Source organism: Canis lupus, chromosome 14, assembly GCF_011100685.1.
Source record: "Canis lupus familiaris isolate Mischka breed German Shepherd chromosome 14, alternate assembly UU_Cfam_GSD_1.0, whole genome shotgun sequence".
Taxonomy (NCBI): Eukaryota; Metazoa; Chordata; class Mammalia; order Carnivora; family Canidae; genus Canis; species Canis lupus.
In genome coordinates this window covers 1,095,627-1,108,898 of record NC_049235.1, presented here as the reverse complement: position 1 = coordinate 1,108,898, position 13,272 = coordinate 1,095,627, and the positions used below count along the sequence as shown (strand labels likewise).

General features: G+C 39.5%; 2 protein-coding genes across 2 annotated transcripts; both read left to right on the top strand.

The window, feature by feature from the left end:
• Window positions 1-8,229: 8,229 nt before the first annotated feature.
• Window positions 8,230-9,168, top strand: OR2L5C (olfactory receptor family 2 subfamily L member 5C). Its single transcript, NM_001389023.1, has one exon. It carries the CDS (start codon window positions 8,230-8,232, stop codon window positions 9,166-9,168), a length of 939 nt encoding a protein of 312 aa, NP_001375952.1.
• A 1,685-nt stretch (window positions 9,169-10,853) lies between these two features.
• Window positions 10,854-12,515, top strand: LOC100684658 (suppressor of cytokine signaling 6-like). The gene is given in 3 exon segments (XM_038557526.1): window positions 10,854-11,628; window positions 11,631-12,070; window positions 12,072-12,515. Coding segments are annotated over 3 exon segments (1,392 nt in total). The 5' UTR covers window positions 10,854-11,120.
• Window positions 12,516-13,272: the final 757 nt, after the last annotated feature.

The following is a 13,272-nucleotide window of genomic DNA, read 5'->3' as shown; positions in this document are numbered from 1 at the left end:
TCAGTCGGAGAAGGACAAACATTATATGTTCTTATTCATTTGGGGAATATAAAAAATAATAAAGGGAATAAAGGGGAAAGGAGAAAAAATGAGTGGGCAATATCAGAAAGGGAGACAGAACATGAACAGAGACTCCTAACTCTGGGAAACGAACTAGGGGTGGTGGAAGGGGAGGTGGGCGGGGGGTGGGGATGACTGGGTGATGGGCACTGAGGTGGGCACTTGACGCGATGAGCACTGGGTGTTATTCTATATGTTGGCAAATTGAACACCAATAAAAAATAAGTTTATAAAAAAAATCAAAGAGGTTGAGAGTAGACTTGAGACAGTTTTCAGGATGCCATGCCTGTATTTCTCATGTACCTTAGTGCTGACAGAAGTTGGCTTTGGATCCCAACACTGCCACTGAATCTGTTAAAAATTGAGTAAATGTGAAGGTAAAAAAAAAAAAAAATCAAAGAGATTGAGGGGCACTTCTGTGGCTCAGTTGGTTCAGCATCTGACTCTTGGTTTTGGCTCAGGTCATGATCTCAGTGTTCTGGGATCAAGCTCTGCCTCAGGCTCTGTGCTCAGCATAGAATATGCTTGCCCTTCTCCCCCACCCACACTCCCTTTCTCTCAAATAAATACATAAACTCTAAGAAACTCAAAGAGATTGAACATGTGTTGGAAGTAAGCTCAATATAGGTTATCTATTGTGTTTTTAATGGCTAAAATCAACATAAGGGAACAAAAATAAGTTACTTGGATTTATATTTACCTAAGACAAAAATGTCCTCTTTCCACCTTAAAATAGTCAAGGCTGATCTTCAGCAGTTGAAGCTACTTCCCTGTCAGATTCAGGGGTCCCTTAAATAGCATCCCATGACAGGATGTTCAACAGTGCAGCATGAGTAATAAAAAATACTAATGTGTCAGTCATAATATATAGAATAAATTATCAGGGCAGCCCCGGTGGCCCAGCGATTTAGCGCCATCTTCAGCAGGGGTGTGATCCTGGAGACCCGGGATCCAGTCCCACGTAGGGCTCCCTGCATGGAGCCTGCTTCTCCCTCTGCCTCTCTCCCTCTGCCTCTCTCTCTCTCTCTCTCTCTTTCATGAATAAATAAATAAAATATTTTAAAAAAGAATAAATTATCAGATATGATGTGCCATTTATTAGTTGTATTCTGTGCTGATTTGTTTCACCTTTAAAGGGGAATACTACCAACTACATCATAGAAACTTTATCATAGCCTTATCACAGAATTTGCTTTATCATAAAATACATGTGGTAAGAATGATCATAATTTTAGTGGTAATTTAAAATACTACATTTATACTTGTCAATAATTAATTACAAATATAAATAGTATGCCATGGAAATAGTCTAACATACAGTATCATATTGAATCCAAATGACATTTTTTGGGGAAAAAAATGTTACCCTCCACCTTTTTCTTTGCAATTTGCAGAGGCCACATAGAATTCAATGATGAACTGCAGTGCCTGCATTCAGGACCCTGTTGTAGGTTTCATACAATATTCTTGGAGTTCCAAATGAGGAAGAATTTTTCTGTTTAAATTATGTTTTTGCTTTTTTAAAATTATGTGTCATATCCAAGAAAGCAAGGTTAAATCCAATGTTGTGTGGTGCCTAGGTGGCTCAGCTGGTGAAGCACATGCCTATCTGCCTTTGACTCATGTCATGATCTCAGGGTCCTGGGATCTAGTAGGTACATCAGACACCCTATTCAGTGGTGAGCCTGCTTCTCTCTCTCTCTCTCTGTCAAATAAATGAATAAAACGTTTCAAAAATCCAATGTTGTAACAAGTTTCCCCTATGCTTTCTTCTAAAGTTTATAATTTCACCTCTCTATTTAGCTACTTGATCCATGCAAGTTAAGCTCTGTATATGTTGTAAAGTAGAGGTTTAATTTCATTATTTCTCATGTGGATATCCAGTTTTCCCTGCACAATGCTTGAAAAGACAACCCCATTGGAGTACCTGAGTGGATCAGTTGGTTAAATGTCCAATTCCTGATTCGGGCTCAGGTCATGATCTCAGTGTCATGAGATAGATTCCCACATTGGTATTCATGCACAGCAGGTTTGCTTGAGATTCTCTCTCTGCTTCTCCCCATGCTCTCTCTCTCAAAAATGAATAAATAAATCTTAAAAATATAAAGAAAAAGAAAACAACCATAAGAATGGTTTGGAAACTGTTGCCCAAAATCATTTGACCGCATATGGGAAATGTTTCTTCTATATATATTTTTTGTTGGTCTGTGTTTGTGCTTGTGTCAATACTATACTGTTTTATTATCATAGCTTTTTTAGTAAGTTTCTGATCAGGAAGAGTGAGCTCTCGAATTATTTCATAGGATTGTTTTGGTTCTCCAGGGTAACTTGAGATGATATATTTATTCTAGGATGTATTTTTCTATTTCTGCAAAAACCTCATAGGGATTATGATAGGCATTTTAGTGGATCTGTAGTCGGTTTATAGTAGCATTGACATCTTAACAATATTAAGCTGACCAATCCATGAACACAGAGTGTTTCTGTTTAATTGTGTCTTCCTCAATTTCTTTCCACAAAGTTTTGTGATTTTCAGTGTATAAGTTTCTCCCCCTTCTTAAGTTTTTTCTTACCTATTAATGTTTTTAATTACATTGAAAATGTACCTTTTTTCAAATAATTCTTATGCTTACACAACATGTATAGAAGTACAAATGATTTTGTATCCTGAGAATTTGCTAAATTTATTAGTTCTAACAAATGATTGTAGACACATTAGAGTTTTCTACATATAAGATAATGTTTTTGTGAACCAAAATAGTTTTACTTCTTTATATCCAATTTGGTTATTGTTTGTTGTTTGTTTCTACCTAATTCCAGTACAGTGTTAATCAGAAGATGTTTTGCTTAGTTTTTGATTTTAGAATAACACCCAGTGCTCATGCCATCAAGTGCTCCCCTCAGTGCCCATCACCCATTCACCCCCACCCCCACCCCCCGCCACCTCCCCTTCCACCACCCCTAGTTCGTTTCCCAGAGTTAGGAGACTCTCATGTTCTGTCTCCCTTTCTGATATTTCCCACTCATTTTTTCTCCTTTCCCCTTTATTCCCTTTCACTATTTCTTATATTCCCCAAAGGAATGAGAGCATATAATGTTTGTGCTTCTCTGATTGACTTATTTCACTCAGCATAATACCCTCCAGATCCATCCACATCGAAGCAAACGGTGGGTATTGGTCATTTCTAATAGCTGAGGAATATTCCATTGTATACATAAACCACATCTTCTTTATCCATTCATCTTTCGATGGACACCGAGGCTCCTTCCACAGTTAGGCTATTGTGGACATTGCTGCTATAAACATCAGGATGCAGGTGTCCCAGCATTTCATTGCATCTGCATCTTTGGGGTAAATCCCCAACTGTGCAATTGCTGGGTTGTAGGGCAGGTCTAATTTTAACTCTTTGAGGAAGCTCCACACAGTTTTCCAGAGTGGCTGCACCAGTTCACATTCCCACCAACAGTGTAAGAGGGTTCCCTTTTCTCCACATCCTCTCCAACATTTGTGGTTTCCTTTCTTATTAATTGTCCCCATTCTCACTGGTGTGAGGTGGTATCTCCTTGTGGTTTTGATTTGTATTTCACTGATGGCAAGTGATGCAGAGCATTTTCTCATGTGCATGTTGGCCATGTCTATGTCTTCCTCTGTGAGATTTCTGTTCATGTCTTTTGCCCATTTCATTATTGGATTGTTTCTTTGGTGTTGAGTTTAATAAGTTCTTTATAGATCTTGGAAACTAGCCCTTTATCTGATACATCATTTACATACTATCTCTTAATTCATCACTCCAGCCAGTGTGGAAGGAGAATTTCCCACTCTATATAATATTATCTCTAAATCATTTTCCCTCTTCCATCCCTTTAAAATAGTTACATCCCATTTTGTCTTTAAAATAGCAAGGTTGAGGGATCCCTTGGTGGCTCAGCAGTTTAGCACCTGCCTTCAGCCCAGGGCATGGTCCTGGAGTCCTGGGATCAAGTCCCATGTCAGGCTCCCTGCATGGAGCCTGCTTGTCTCTCTGCCTATGCCTCTGCCAATATCTCTCTCTCTCTGTCTCTCATGAATAAATAAATAAAATCATAAATAAATAAATAAATAAATAAATAAATAAATAAATAAATAAATAAAATAGCAAGGTTGAGAGCATTGCTCCATCTTGTAGTATTTATTGCTATGATACTACATAGATTGGGACCCGTGGGTGGCTCAGTGGTTGAGCAACTGCTTTTGGCTCAAGGCTTGATGCCTGTGTTTTGGGGTCGAGTCCCATGTCAGGCCCCCTGCAAAGAGCCTGCTTCTCCCTGTGCCTATGTCTCTGCCTCCCTCCCTGTTTCTCTCATGAATCGATAAATAAAAATCTTTAAAAAATAGATTTTTATAAAACTTGATGATATTTTAGTTACTATTTCTATATATAGGATGCTATCTCCCTGTTCTTTCTTCTCATCACTGTTACTATTATCTCTATCTAGATATTTTAGGACCATATGATTATAGGCAATATTCAGAACGTTTAGAAAATGTTTTCAAGAATACCTTTAGAATTGTTAAGAAAGTATCTTGCAATAAAATACTTGTCATTTATTTTTCTGTGTTCTGTGTATGGCATTTGAATATGGTTGATCATATATATGTTCTTTTGATAATATTAATTCCATTATTATTTTAATATATTTCTATGAATGGCAATAAGCATATTAATTCTTCAGCTATGCACACTTTACAAAATAATAATCTTTAATGTTGTAAAGATAAGTAATTTTACCTTTCTAGCTGTTTGATCAATGCAAGTTAAGTACTGTATATGTTGTAAAGTAGTGATTTAATTTCATTATCTGCATGTGGATATCCAGTTGCTGTTGTTTCCTTTCATCTCTGGTAGATTTGGTTCTTTAGGACATCTTTAAAACATTCATTTAATCCATGGTGCACCTGGGTGGCTCAGTCAGTTAAGCATTTGACTCTTGGTTGCAACCCAGGTGATGATCTTAGGGTCCTGAGATCTAGGTGCATGTTGAGTCCCACACAGTGTCCCCAGTCAGGAAGAAGTGTACTCCTTCTCTCTCATTACTCAACCTGTCCCTCATTCCTATGCAGCATCTCTCTAAAAATTAAGTAATATATATTAATAAAAAACTTTTCCTTAACCTTTTTATCATATACATAATAAATAAATAAATAATAATAATAAATATATAAATATATAAATGTATATATATATGGGTTTAGATAAACAGATTTGCCAAAGAATCTCTTTCTAGCTGAGATGTCCTTTTATTTATTTTTTAATAATAAATTTATTTTTTATTGGTGTTCAATTTGCCAACATACAGAATAACACCCAGTGCTCATCCCGTCAAGTCCTTTTATTTATTTAATGGTGTTGATAATGTAAATTAATAACATTTCATGTTTCTTTAAACATATGAGTCCTATTAAATATTTCTGCATTTTAATATAATATAATGAACTTTAGTTCATTTTGTATTCCTGTGTGAGTGTGACAATATGTCTTTCTGTGTGTGCATTTATGTATGAATAATCCTGTCTCATGTGGATAATTACTAAAAACTTGGCATCATTTGGATCTAGGAAATATTTAAGTCTGAAATACCTACTGTATAGAGCTCGTTCACTTATGATGTCAGTGGAGAATTCCTCCTCCGACCTCAATGAGAGTCTTGGATATTATTTCCTTTTATTTACACTTAAGTGACTTATTATTCCTTTATCTAAATTCATTTATTCGAAGAGTCATGAAAGGGATTCCTGGGTGGTTTTAGCACCTGCCTTCAGCCCAGGGCATGATCCTGGAGTCCCAGGATCGAGTCCCACATCAAGTTTCTGCATGGAGACTGATTCTCCCTCTGCCTGTGTCTCTGCCTCTCAATCTCTCTCTCTCTCTCTCTGTGTGTGTGTGTGTGTGTGTCTCATGAATAAATAAATAAAATCTTAAAAAACAAAGGGTCATGAAATATTTGATCTCTCACTATGCCCTTTGACACTTGTTCTATTTTGACTTATATATTTTATCACCATAATATTTGTTTATTAAGAGGGAGAAATAACAAATATATGTGATGAAATACATACACTGATATAGAATTCGAAAGTTTTAAGTATTTTTTTTACTCATATGTGGAATTTAACAAACAAAACGAATGATCATAAGGCCAAAAAAGAAACTGTGAGGTGTAAACCAAGAAACAGACTACTAACTATGGAGAACAAAGGGATGGCTACCAGAGGGGAGCTGAGTTGGGAGAATGGGTGAAATAGGTGATGAGGATAAAGGAGTACACCTGCTGTGATGAGCAACAGGTGTTGTATCACTATATTGTACACCTGAAACTAATATTACACCGTATGTTAGCTAACTGGAATTTAAATAAAAACTTTAAAAAAAGAAAAGAAAAAATGAGTAAGACAAAGTTCTATAGAGTACTGTATGTCATATAAATGTTAGAGAAGCAGAGAGACATAAAACATATGGTATTTGGAGGAACTCTGGCAGATTTGTGAAACGTACCAAGAGTGTGGTGTATAGATATTTAGTTGAAGGGTCTACTTGAACTGTATCACTTAGAAACTGGTGGAGGATGGCCAGCCCAGGTGACTCAGCGGTTTAGCGGTGCATTCAGCCCAGGGCGTGAACCTGGAGACCCAGGATCGAGTCCCACATCAGGCTCCCTGCATGGAGTCTGCTTCTCTCTCTGCCTCTCTCTCTCTCTGTCTCTCTGTCTTTCATGAATAAATAAATAAAAATATTTAAAAAAAGAAACTGGTTGAGGAGACAGAAGAGAATGACTTTGCATAAATAGTATGTGACAGTAAAGATTCAGTCAAGATTTAATTTTTTTTTAATTTATTTTTTATTGGTGTTCAATTTACTAACATACAGAATAACCTCCAGTGCCCATCACCCATTCACTCCCACCCCCCGCCCTCCTCCCCTTCTACCACCCCTAGTTCGTTTCCCAGAGTTAGCAGTCTTTACATTCTGTCTCCCTTTCTGAACAAATGATTCAGCAGTAATGTTACCTGACTGAAAGAATGTTTGATTTGATGCTACTGTGTAAAGAAAACTCTAGAAGGAAATATTGCTCCTCAACAGACACTGATAGGCTGCTCTGCTTTAGAAGTACATCTTAGACATCAAATAAAGCATTTATTCTTAAAATAACTAAATACTCTGTGTATTTACATTGCTTTTTCTATGCATATATTTTGAATGAACGTCTGATTTCAGCAATACTTGTGTTTGTGTATGGCAGCAAAACATATATATCCTAATTAATTATTAAAAAATATATATGGCATTTTGGGGCACCTGAGTGGCTCAGTGGCTGAACATGTGCCTTTGGCTTAGGTCATAATCCTGGGTTTCTAGGACTGATTCCCACATCAGGATCCCCACATGGAGTCCGCTGCTCCCATGCTTATGTCTACCTCTCTCTCTCTGTGTATCATGAATAAATATAAATATACACATATATAAAAATATATATGTGTATATATATATAAATGTATATATACGTGTATATATATGTACATATGTATATATATATAGATATAGTTTATATTTTGGTTTTCCATGTTTACACACACACACATGGCATTTTTAGTGACTTTAAAGATTTCCTGAAAAAGACATAGGCTAATAATACTTGCATCTGCAAATTTTATTTTTCACAGTAAATAACAGCTGTATTAGATGTTGAAATAAAAATTACTTTTTGTTTATATCTGAAATCGAGATGTCCAATTTCAACTGTTTCTACAGCAAACTAACAGGAAAAAGATCACCTAAAAACATGGATCTTTTTTAAGGCGAGCTATACATGAATTTCACATTGGCATTTTCTTCAGTTTTCACCTCAACTATCAGTACTTAATAGTTTTAAAAATCAAACATAATTTGCTAATAATGAACAACTGCACACTTCATACTATGACCATTTGATAACTGGTCACATGAAAATTTTAAACTCTAGGTAACTAAATAAGTTTGTTTCAGTTTTCCAAAGTAGAAAAGTTCAATTATGCACTTAACGGCTGTATGATTAAATGATACAGTAAGACCAAAGTGACTTATTTAAAATACTTTCTTTTTAATATTTGATTTACTTTTCTGTCTGCTTTCAGGAAAATTATATCAATGTCCCATGGAAAACTATACTCAAACATCAACTGATTTCACCCTACTGGGCTTGTTCCCACCAACAAGAATTGGCCTGTTCCTCTTTATTGTCATCGTTCTCGTTTTCCTAATGGCTCTGTTTGGCAACCTGTCCATGATTCTTCTTATCTTCAGAGACACACATCTCCACACACCCATGTATTTCTTACTCAGTCAGCTCTCTCTCATTGACCTAAGCTATATCTCCACGATTGTCCCCAAAATGACCTACAATTTTGTGTGTGGAAACAAGTCTATCTCCTTCATTGGGTGTGGAGTTCAGAGCTACTTTTTCTTGACTTTAGCAGGTGCAGAAGCTTTGCTCCTGATATCTATGGCCTATGATCGTTATGTGGCTATTTGCTTTCCTCTTCACTATCCCATTCGTATGAGCAAAAAAGTATGCATGCTGATGATAACAGGATCTTGGATAATGGGCTCAGTCAATGCTTGTGCCCACACTGTATACGCCTTCCATATACCTTACTGTCGATCCAGGAACATCAACCATTTCTTCTGTGATGTCCCAGCCATGTTGACTTTAGCCTGCATGGACACCTGGGTCTATGAGTACACAGTGTTTGTGAGCACCATCCTCTTCCTTGCATTTCCATTCATTGGCATTGTATGTTCCTATGGCCGGGTCCTCCTAGCTATCTGCCACATGCAGTCCACAGAAGGGAGGAAGAAGGCCTATTCCACCTGCAGCACCCACCTTACTGTAGTGACTTTATACTATGCACCTTTTGTTTACACATATTTATGCCCGAGATCCTTTCGATCTCCAACAGAGAACAAGGTCCTAGCTGTTTTCTACACTATCCTGACCCCAGTGCTCAACCCCATAATCTACTGCCTGAGAAACAAGGAGGTGATGGGAGCCCTGAGACGATTGATTCAGAGAATCTCCTTTGTTAAAATGTAGATAAAGCTTTTTACATATGTATGCAACATTGATTATAAGCCCATTCATTAGTGTACAGTAATTAAAATATTATTTTTAAGACTTTATTTATTTATTCATGAGAGACACAGAAAGAGAGAGGGACAGAGACACAGGCAGAGGGAGAAGCAGGCTTCATGCAGGGAGCCAGATGTGGAACTCTATCCTGGGTCCTCAGGATCACACCCTGGGCTGAAGGTCATGCTAAACTGCTGAGCCACCAGGGTTGCCCATAAAATATTATTTTATGCTTACAGTGCTAGGACTAAATTTAGAAGATAAGATTATAACTAATGTTGGACACAATTATTTTATATTACCTGCAAGATAATATATATTAATATATATTCTCACTCTGAAACTTACCTTTTCTTTCGTGTTACCCTTTCTCATGAATTTCCATTGCAATAATTGCTAACATGTTTTCAATGAAACTGAAAATGAAAATGGTTCTTTTTCATTTAAAAATAAAAATGTAAATTGTTAATTGATGTTCTTCAACATAAGAGTTCAGGTATTTTCAATTTATTTTCCAATACATTTAAATGGAAAAATATTTGTTCCTGAATTCTTAGATCTAATTGAAAGTCAGAAAACTTCTCATATCTTGTGACTAATCAGTTCTAGTTTCTTTTTTTTCAACTTGTGGCAACTTATCTTTAGAAAGATGTATCTGAGACTTAGAGATTCTAAAATCCTTATACCATTCTGAATAAAATATACTAAGTTTATGCTCCTCTTATGCGAGTGAATCCTAGAAAAGCGATTTCATATCATGTATTCTGAAAGATCAAGTATAAGGACTTGAATGTGTCAATAAATATCAAGAATTGTGAGGTCAATTATAAGCTGAGTGTATTGAAAGTTCAGTAGGGTTAGCAGTTTCAAGGAAATTCACCAATGGGAATGCTCTGACCATTTGCTCAATAGCCACTGCTATCCTTACACAAAATCATGTTCATCATGTGATATTTTATTTCCCACTCATTATGTTTCATAGTTTTCCTGAAACAGGTTAGTGGGAGGTCAACTTACATATACCAATTTTAGTCCTTGATAAATTATTTTTCAACACAGGAACTACTATCACATCTAATAAAAAACCCTCAGCTCAGGTGAACTTCCAACTCAAGTAGATTTTTATTACTTCTCATCACTGGTAACTGAAGAAATGATCTTTATTTTCCCTGATTTGGCAGAGAAGGTAGTGGTCATATCCCATGCTCTTTACAGGGTACAACACAGATGAAAATATGAGTTCTCATTTGCAAAAAAACCTTTTTCTTCAAAATTAATTTACTACATATGAAATGCAATGCAATACCCAGGGCAATTTACACGTTTAACGCAATCCCTATCAAAATACCATGGACTTGGACGCCCGCCTGCGCTGAGGGCCGAGTGGAGGGCGCGGGGCGGCCCGCTCGGCTCCTCTGCTCCCGCCTGGTGCTCAGGCCCAGCCGCTGCCGCCGCCGTGCACCCCTCCTGGAGGAGGAAGAGGAGGAGGAGGAGGAGGAGGAGGAGGAGGAGGAGGAAGGAGGCAGGAGGAGGAGTTGCGGGAGAGGAGGGGCGAGCGGGGCAGTCGCGCGGTGCTGGGCGAGGAAGCAGAGCAGGCCACGCCGGGCATCACACTTGGAGACTGTGTTTGGGGAGAGGTGGTTATCCCATTGTCCTTGGGGGCAGACTGTTTAATAGAGAAGAAAGAAAGAAGAAAAGACGGCATATCTCTGAAGGCCCGGGAGACAAACCGTTATCTGAGCATCAGTAAACCTGAAGACGTCACTATGCCATCCTGAAATTTTCCAACAGAGCATGGCTCCAAAGGGTCTATGAAGCTGGAAGAGTACCTAGACGCAGCATTGCAGCCCCTCCAGATGTGTGCGGAGAGTCTTCTGGAGAGAAGGTGATCCTCTTGCAGAAGGTAACTAGTCATAATGAAGAAAATCAGTCTTAAAACCTTCCGAAAATCTTTCAACTTGAATAAAAGTAAAGAAGAAACGGATTTCATGGTCGTACAGCAACCGTCGCTAGGCAGTGATTTTGGAAAAGATGATTCCTGGTTTGGTAACTGCTACGGGAAGGATAAGGCCAGCTGTGGTATCACTAATGAAGACGAGAAAGGTGGGAAGGGCAGATCGAAAAGCAAAAGCCTAATGGGTACGTTAAAACGACGGCTGTCTGCGAAACAGAGGCAGAAAGGCAAGGGCAGCACACGGTCCGGGAGCTCTGCCGACGAGGACACCTTCTCCTCCTCCTCGGCACCCCTGGTCTTCAAGGACGTGCGAGCGCAGAGGCGCATCAGGTCCACGTCGCTCCGCAGCCACCACTACAGTCCCTCGCCAGGGCCTCTGCGGCCCACAAACGCTGAGGACACGTGCATCAAAATGGAAGTGAGAGTCAAAGCCTTGGTTCACTCTTCCAGTCCGAGCCCAGCCCTGAATGGGGTCGGAAGGATTTTCACGACCTTCAGGCTGACAGCGTGTGCCAGGAACACAGCAACTCGCTGAAGAATTCGGAATCTCAGAATGGAGACTTGCATCTTCACCTGGACGAACATGTGCCTGTAGTTATCGGACTTATGGCCCAGGCCTACACTCAGTACACCGTGCCTTTAGATGAGGGGATGCACCCTTCGGAAGGACCGCGTACCTATAGTCTGGACGCTTCTTCTCCCACGGAAGTGTCTGCGGTCCCTCTGCAAGTGGGAGGCAGCTCCTTTGCCGAAGACGAGAATCAGGTAGAGCAGGACCTCGTGGTGGCCCCGGAGATCTTTGTGGATCAGGCGGTGAACGGCTTGATGATTGGCACCACAGGAGTCAAGTGGCAGAGCCCCAGAGCAAGTCATAACGACGCCCCCCCCCGCCCCGCACTCTCACCGTTGTGCGTTGGTCTCTCCAATGCAGACCAGTCAAATCCAAAGGAACTTCATTGGGCTCACCGGCACAGATGCCCACGTGGCTGAAAGTATGCCCTGTCATTTGAATTTTGACCCTAATTCTGCCCCTGGGGTCGCTAGAGTGTATGACTCCATGCAGAGCAGTGGTCCCATGGTCGTGACAAGCCTTACAGGGGAGCTGAAAAAACTCGCGAAACAAGGATGGTACTGGGGACCCATCAGACGCTGGGAGGCAGAAGGGAAACTAGCAAACGTGCCGCATGACTCTTTTCCTTTTCGGGATAGTTCTGACGTCCGTCACCTTTTAAGAGTGAGCTTTCGCTCCCATGGCAAAACACTTCACACGAGAATTGAACACTCAAATGGTAGGTTTAGATTTTATTAACAACCAGATGTGGAAAGGCGTACGTCTATAGTTGATCTTTTTTTTTAATAATAAATTTACTTTTTATTGGTGTTCAATTTGCCAACATACAGAATAACACCCAGTGCTCATCCCGTCAAGTGCCCCGCTCAGTGCCCGTCACCCATTTCACCCCCAGCCCCCGCCCTCCTTCCCTTCCACCACCATTTCCCAGAGTTAGTAGTTAGGAGTCTTTATGTTCCGTCTCCCTTTCTGATATTTCCTACCCGTTTCTTCTCCCTTCCTTTCTATTCCCTTTCAATATTATTTATATTTCCCAAATGAAAGAGAACATATGTTTGTCCCTCTCTGACTGACTTACTTCACTCAGCATAATAATTACATAATTATTACTTCTAATATATTCCCAATATGCTTTATTGCAATGACAACCTGTGTGCTTTAATTTGTGATAATTTAAAGACAAGGATTACTGTGAAGCTCTACAGCATATCCTCTACTGGCTCTCAAGCAAGATAGAGAATAATTTTGTGAATGACACAAGAATGAGCTTTAGTATGGAAGTCAGCCTGAGCCCCCATCATGAGTCACTGCTGTAGCCAGGCAGAGCTCCACCTCTCTTCTGGCAGTGGTCCCTTTCACCATTGTGGCTGCCTCGGCAGCTGTTCCTGTCTCACCGACACCTCTGGACCCAGTCCCAACAGAGCTACTCCCTTGGAGTCCGGTAACATCCTGAGCAAGATGTGTGTGTTCCTATGACAAGGCCAGGGTTACTGCTCTGTGTGCATGTTGCCTGAGCCCATAAATGTCAGCACTGTTGCTGGAC

Excerpts from the sequence above, each read along its gene's own strand:
- OR2L5C (NM_001389023.1), top strand. The coding sequence starts at position 8,230 with ATGGAAAACTATACTCAAACATCAACTGATTTCACCCTACTGGGCTTG.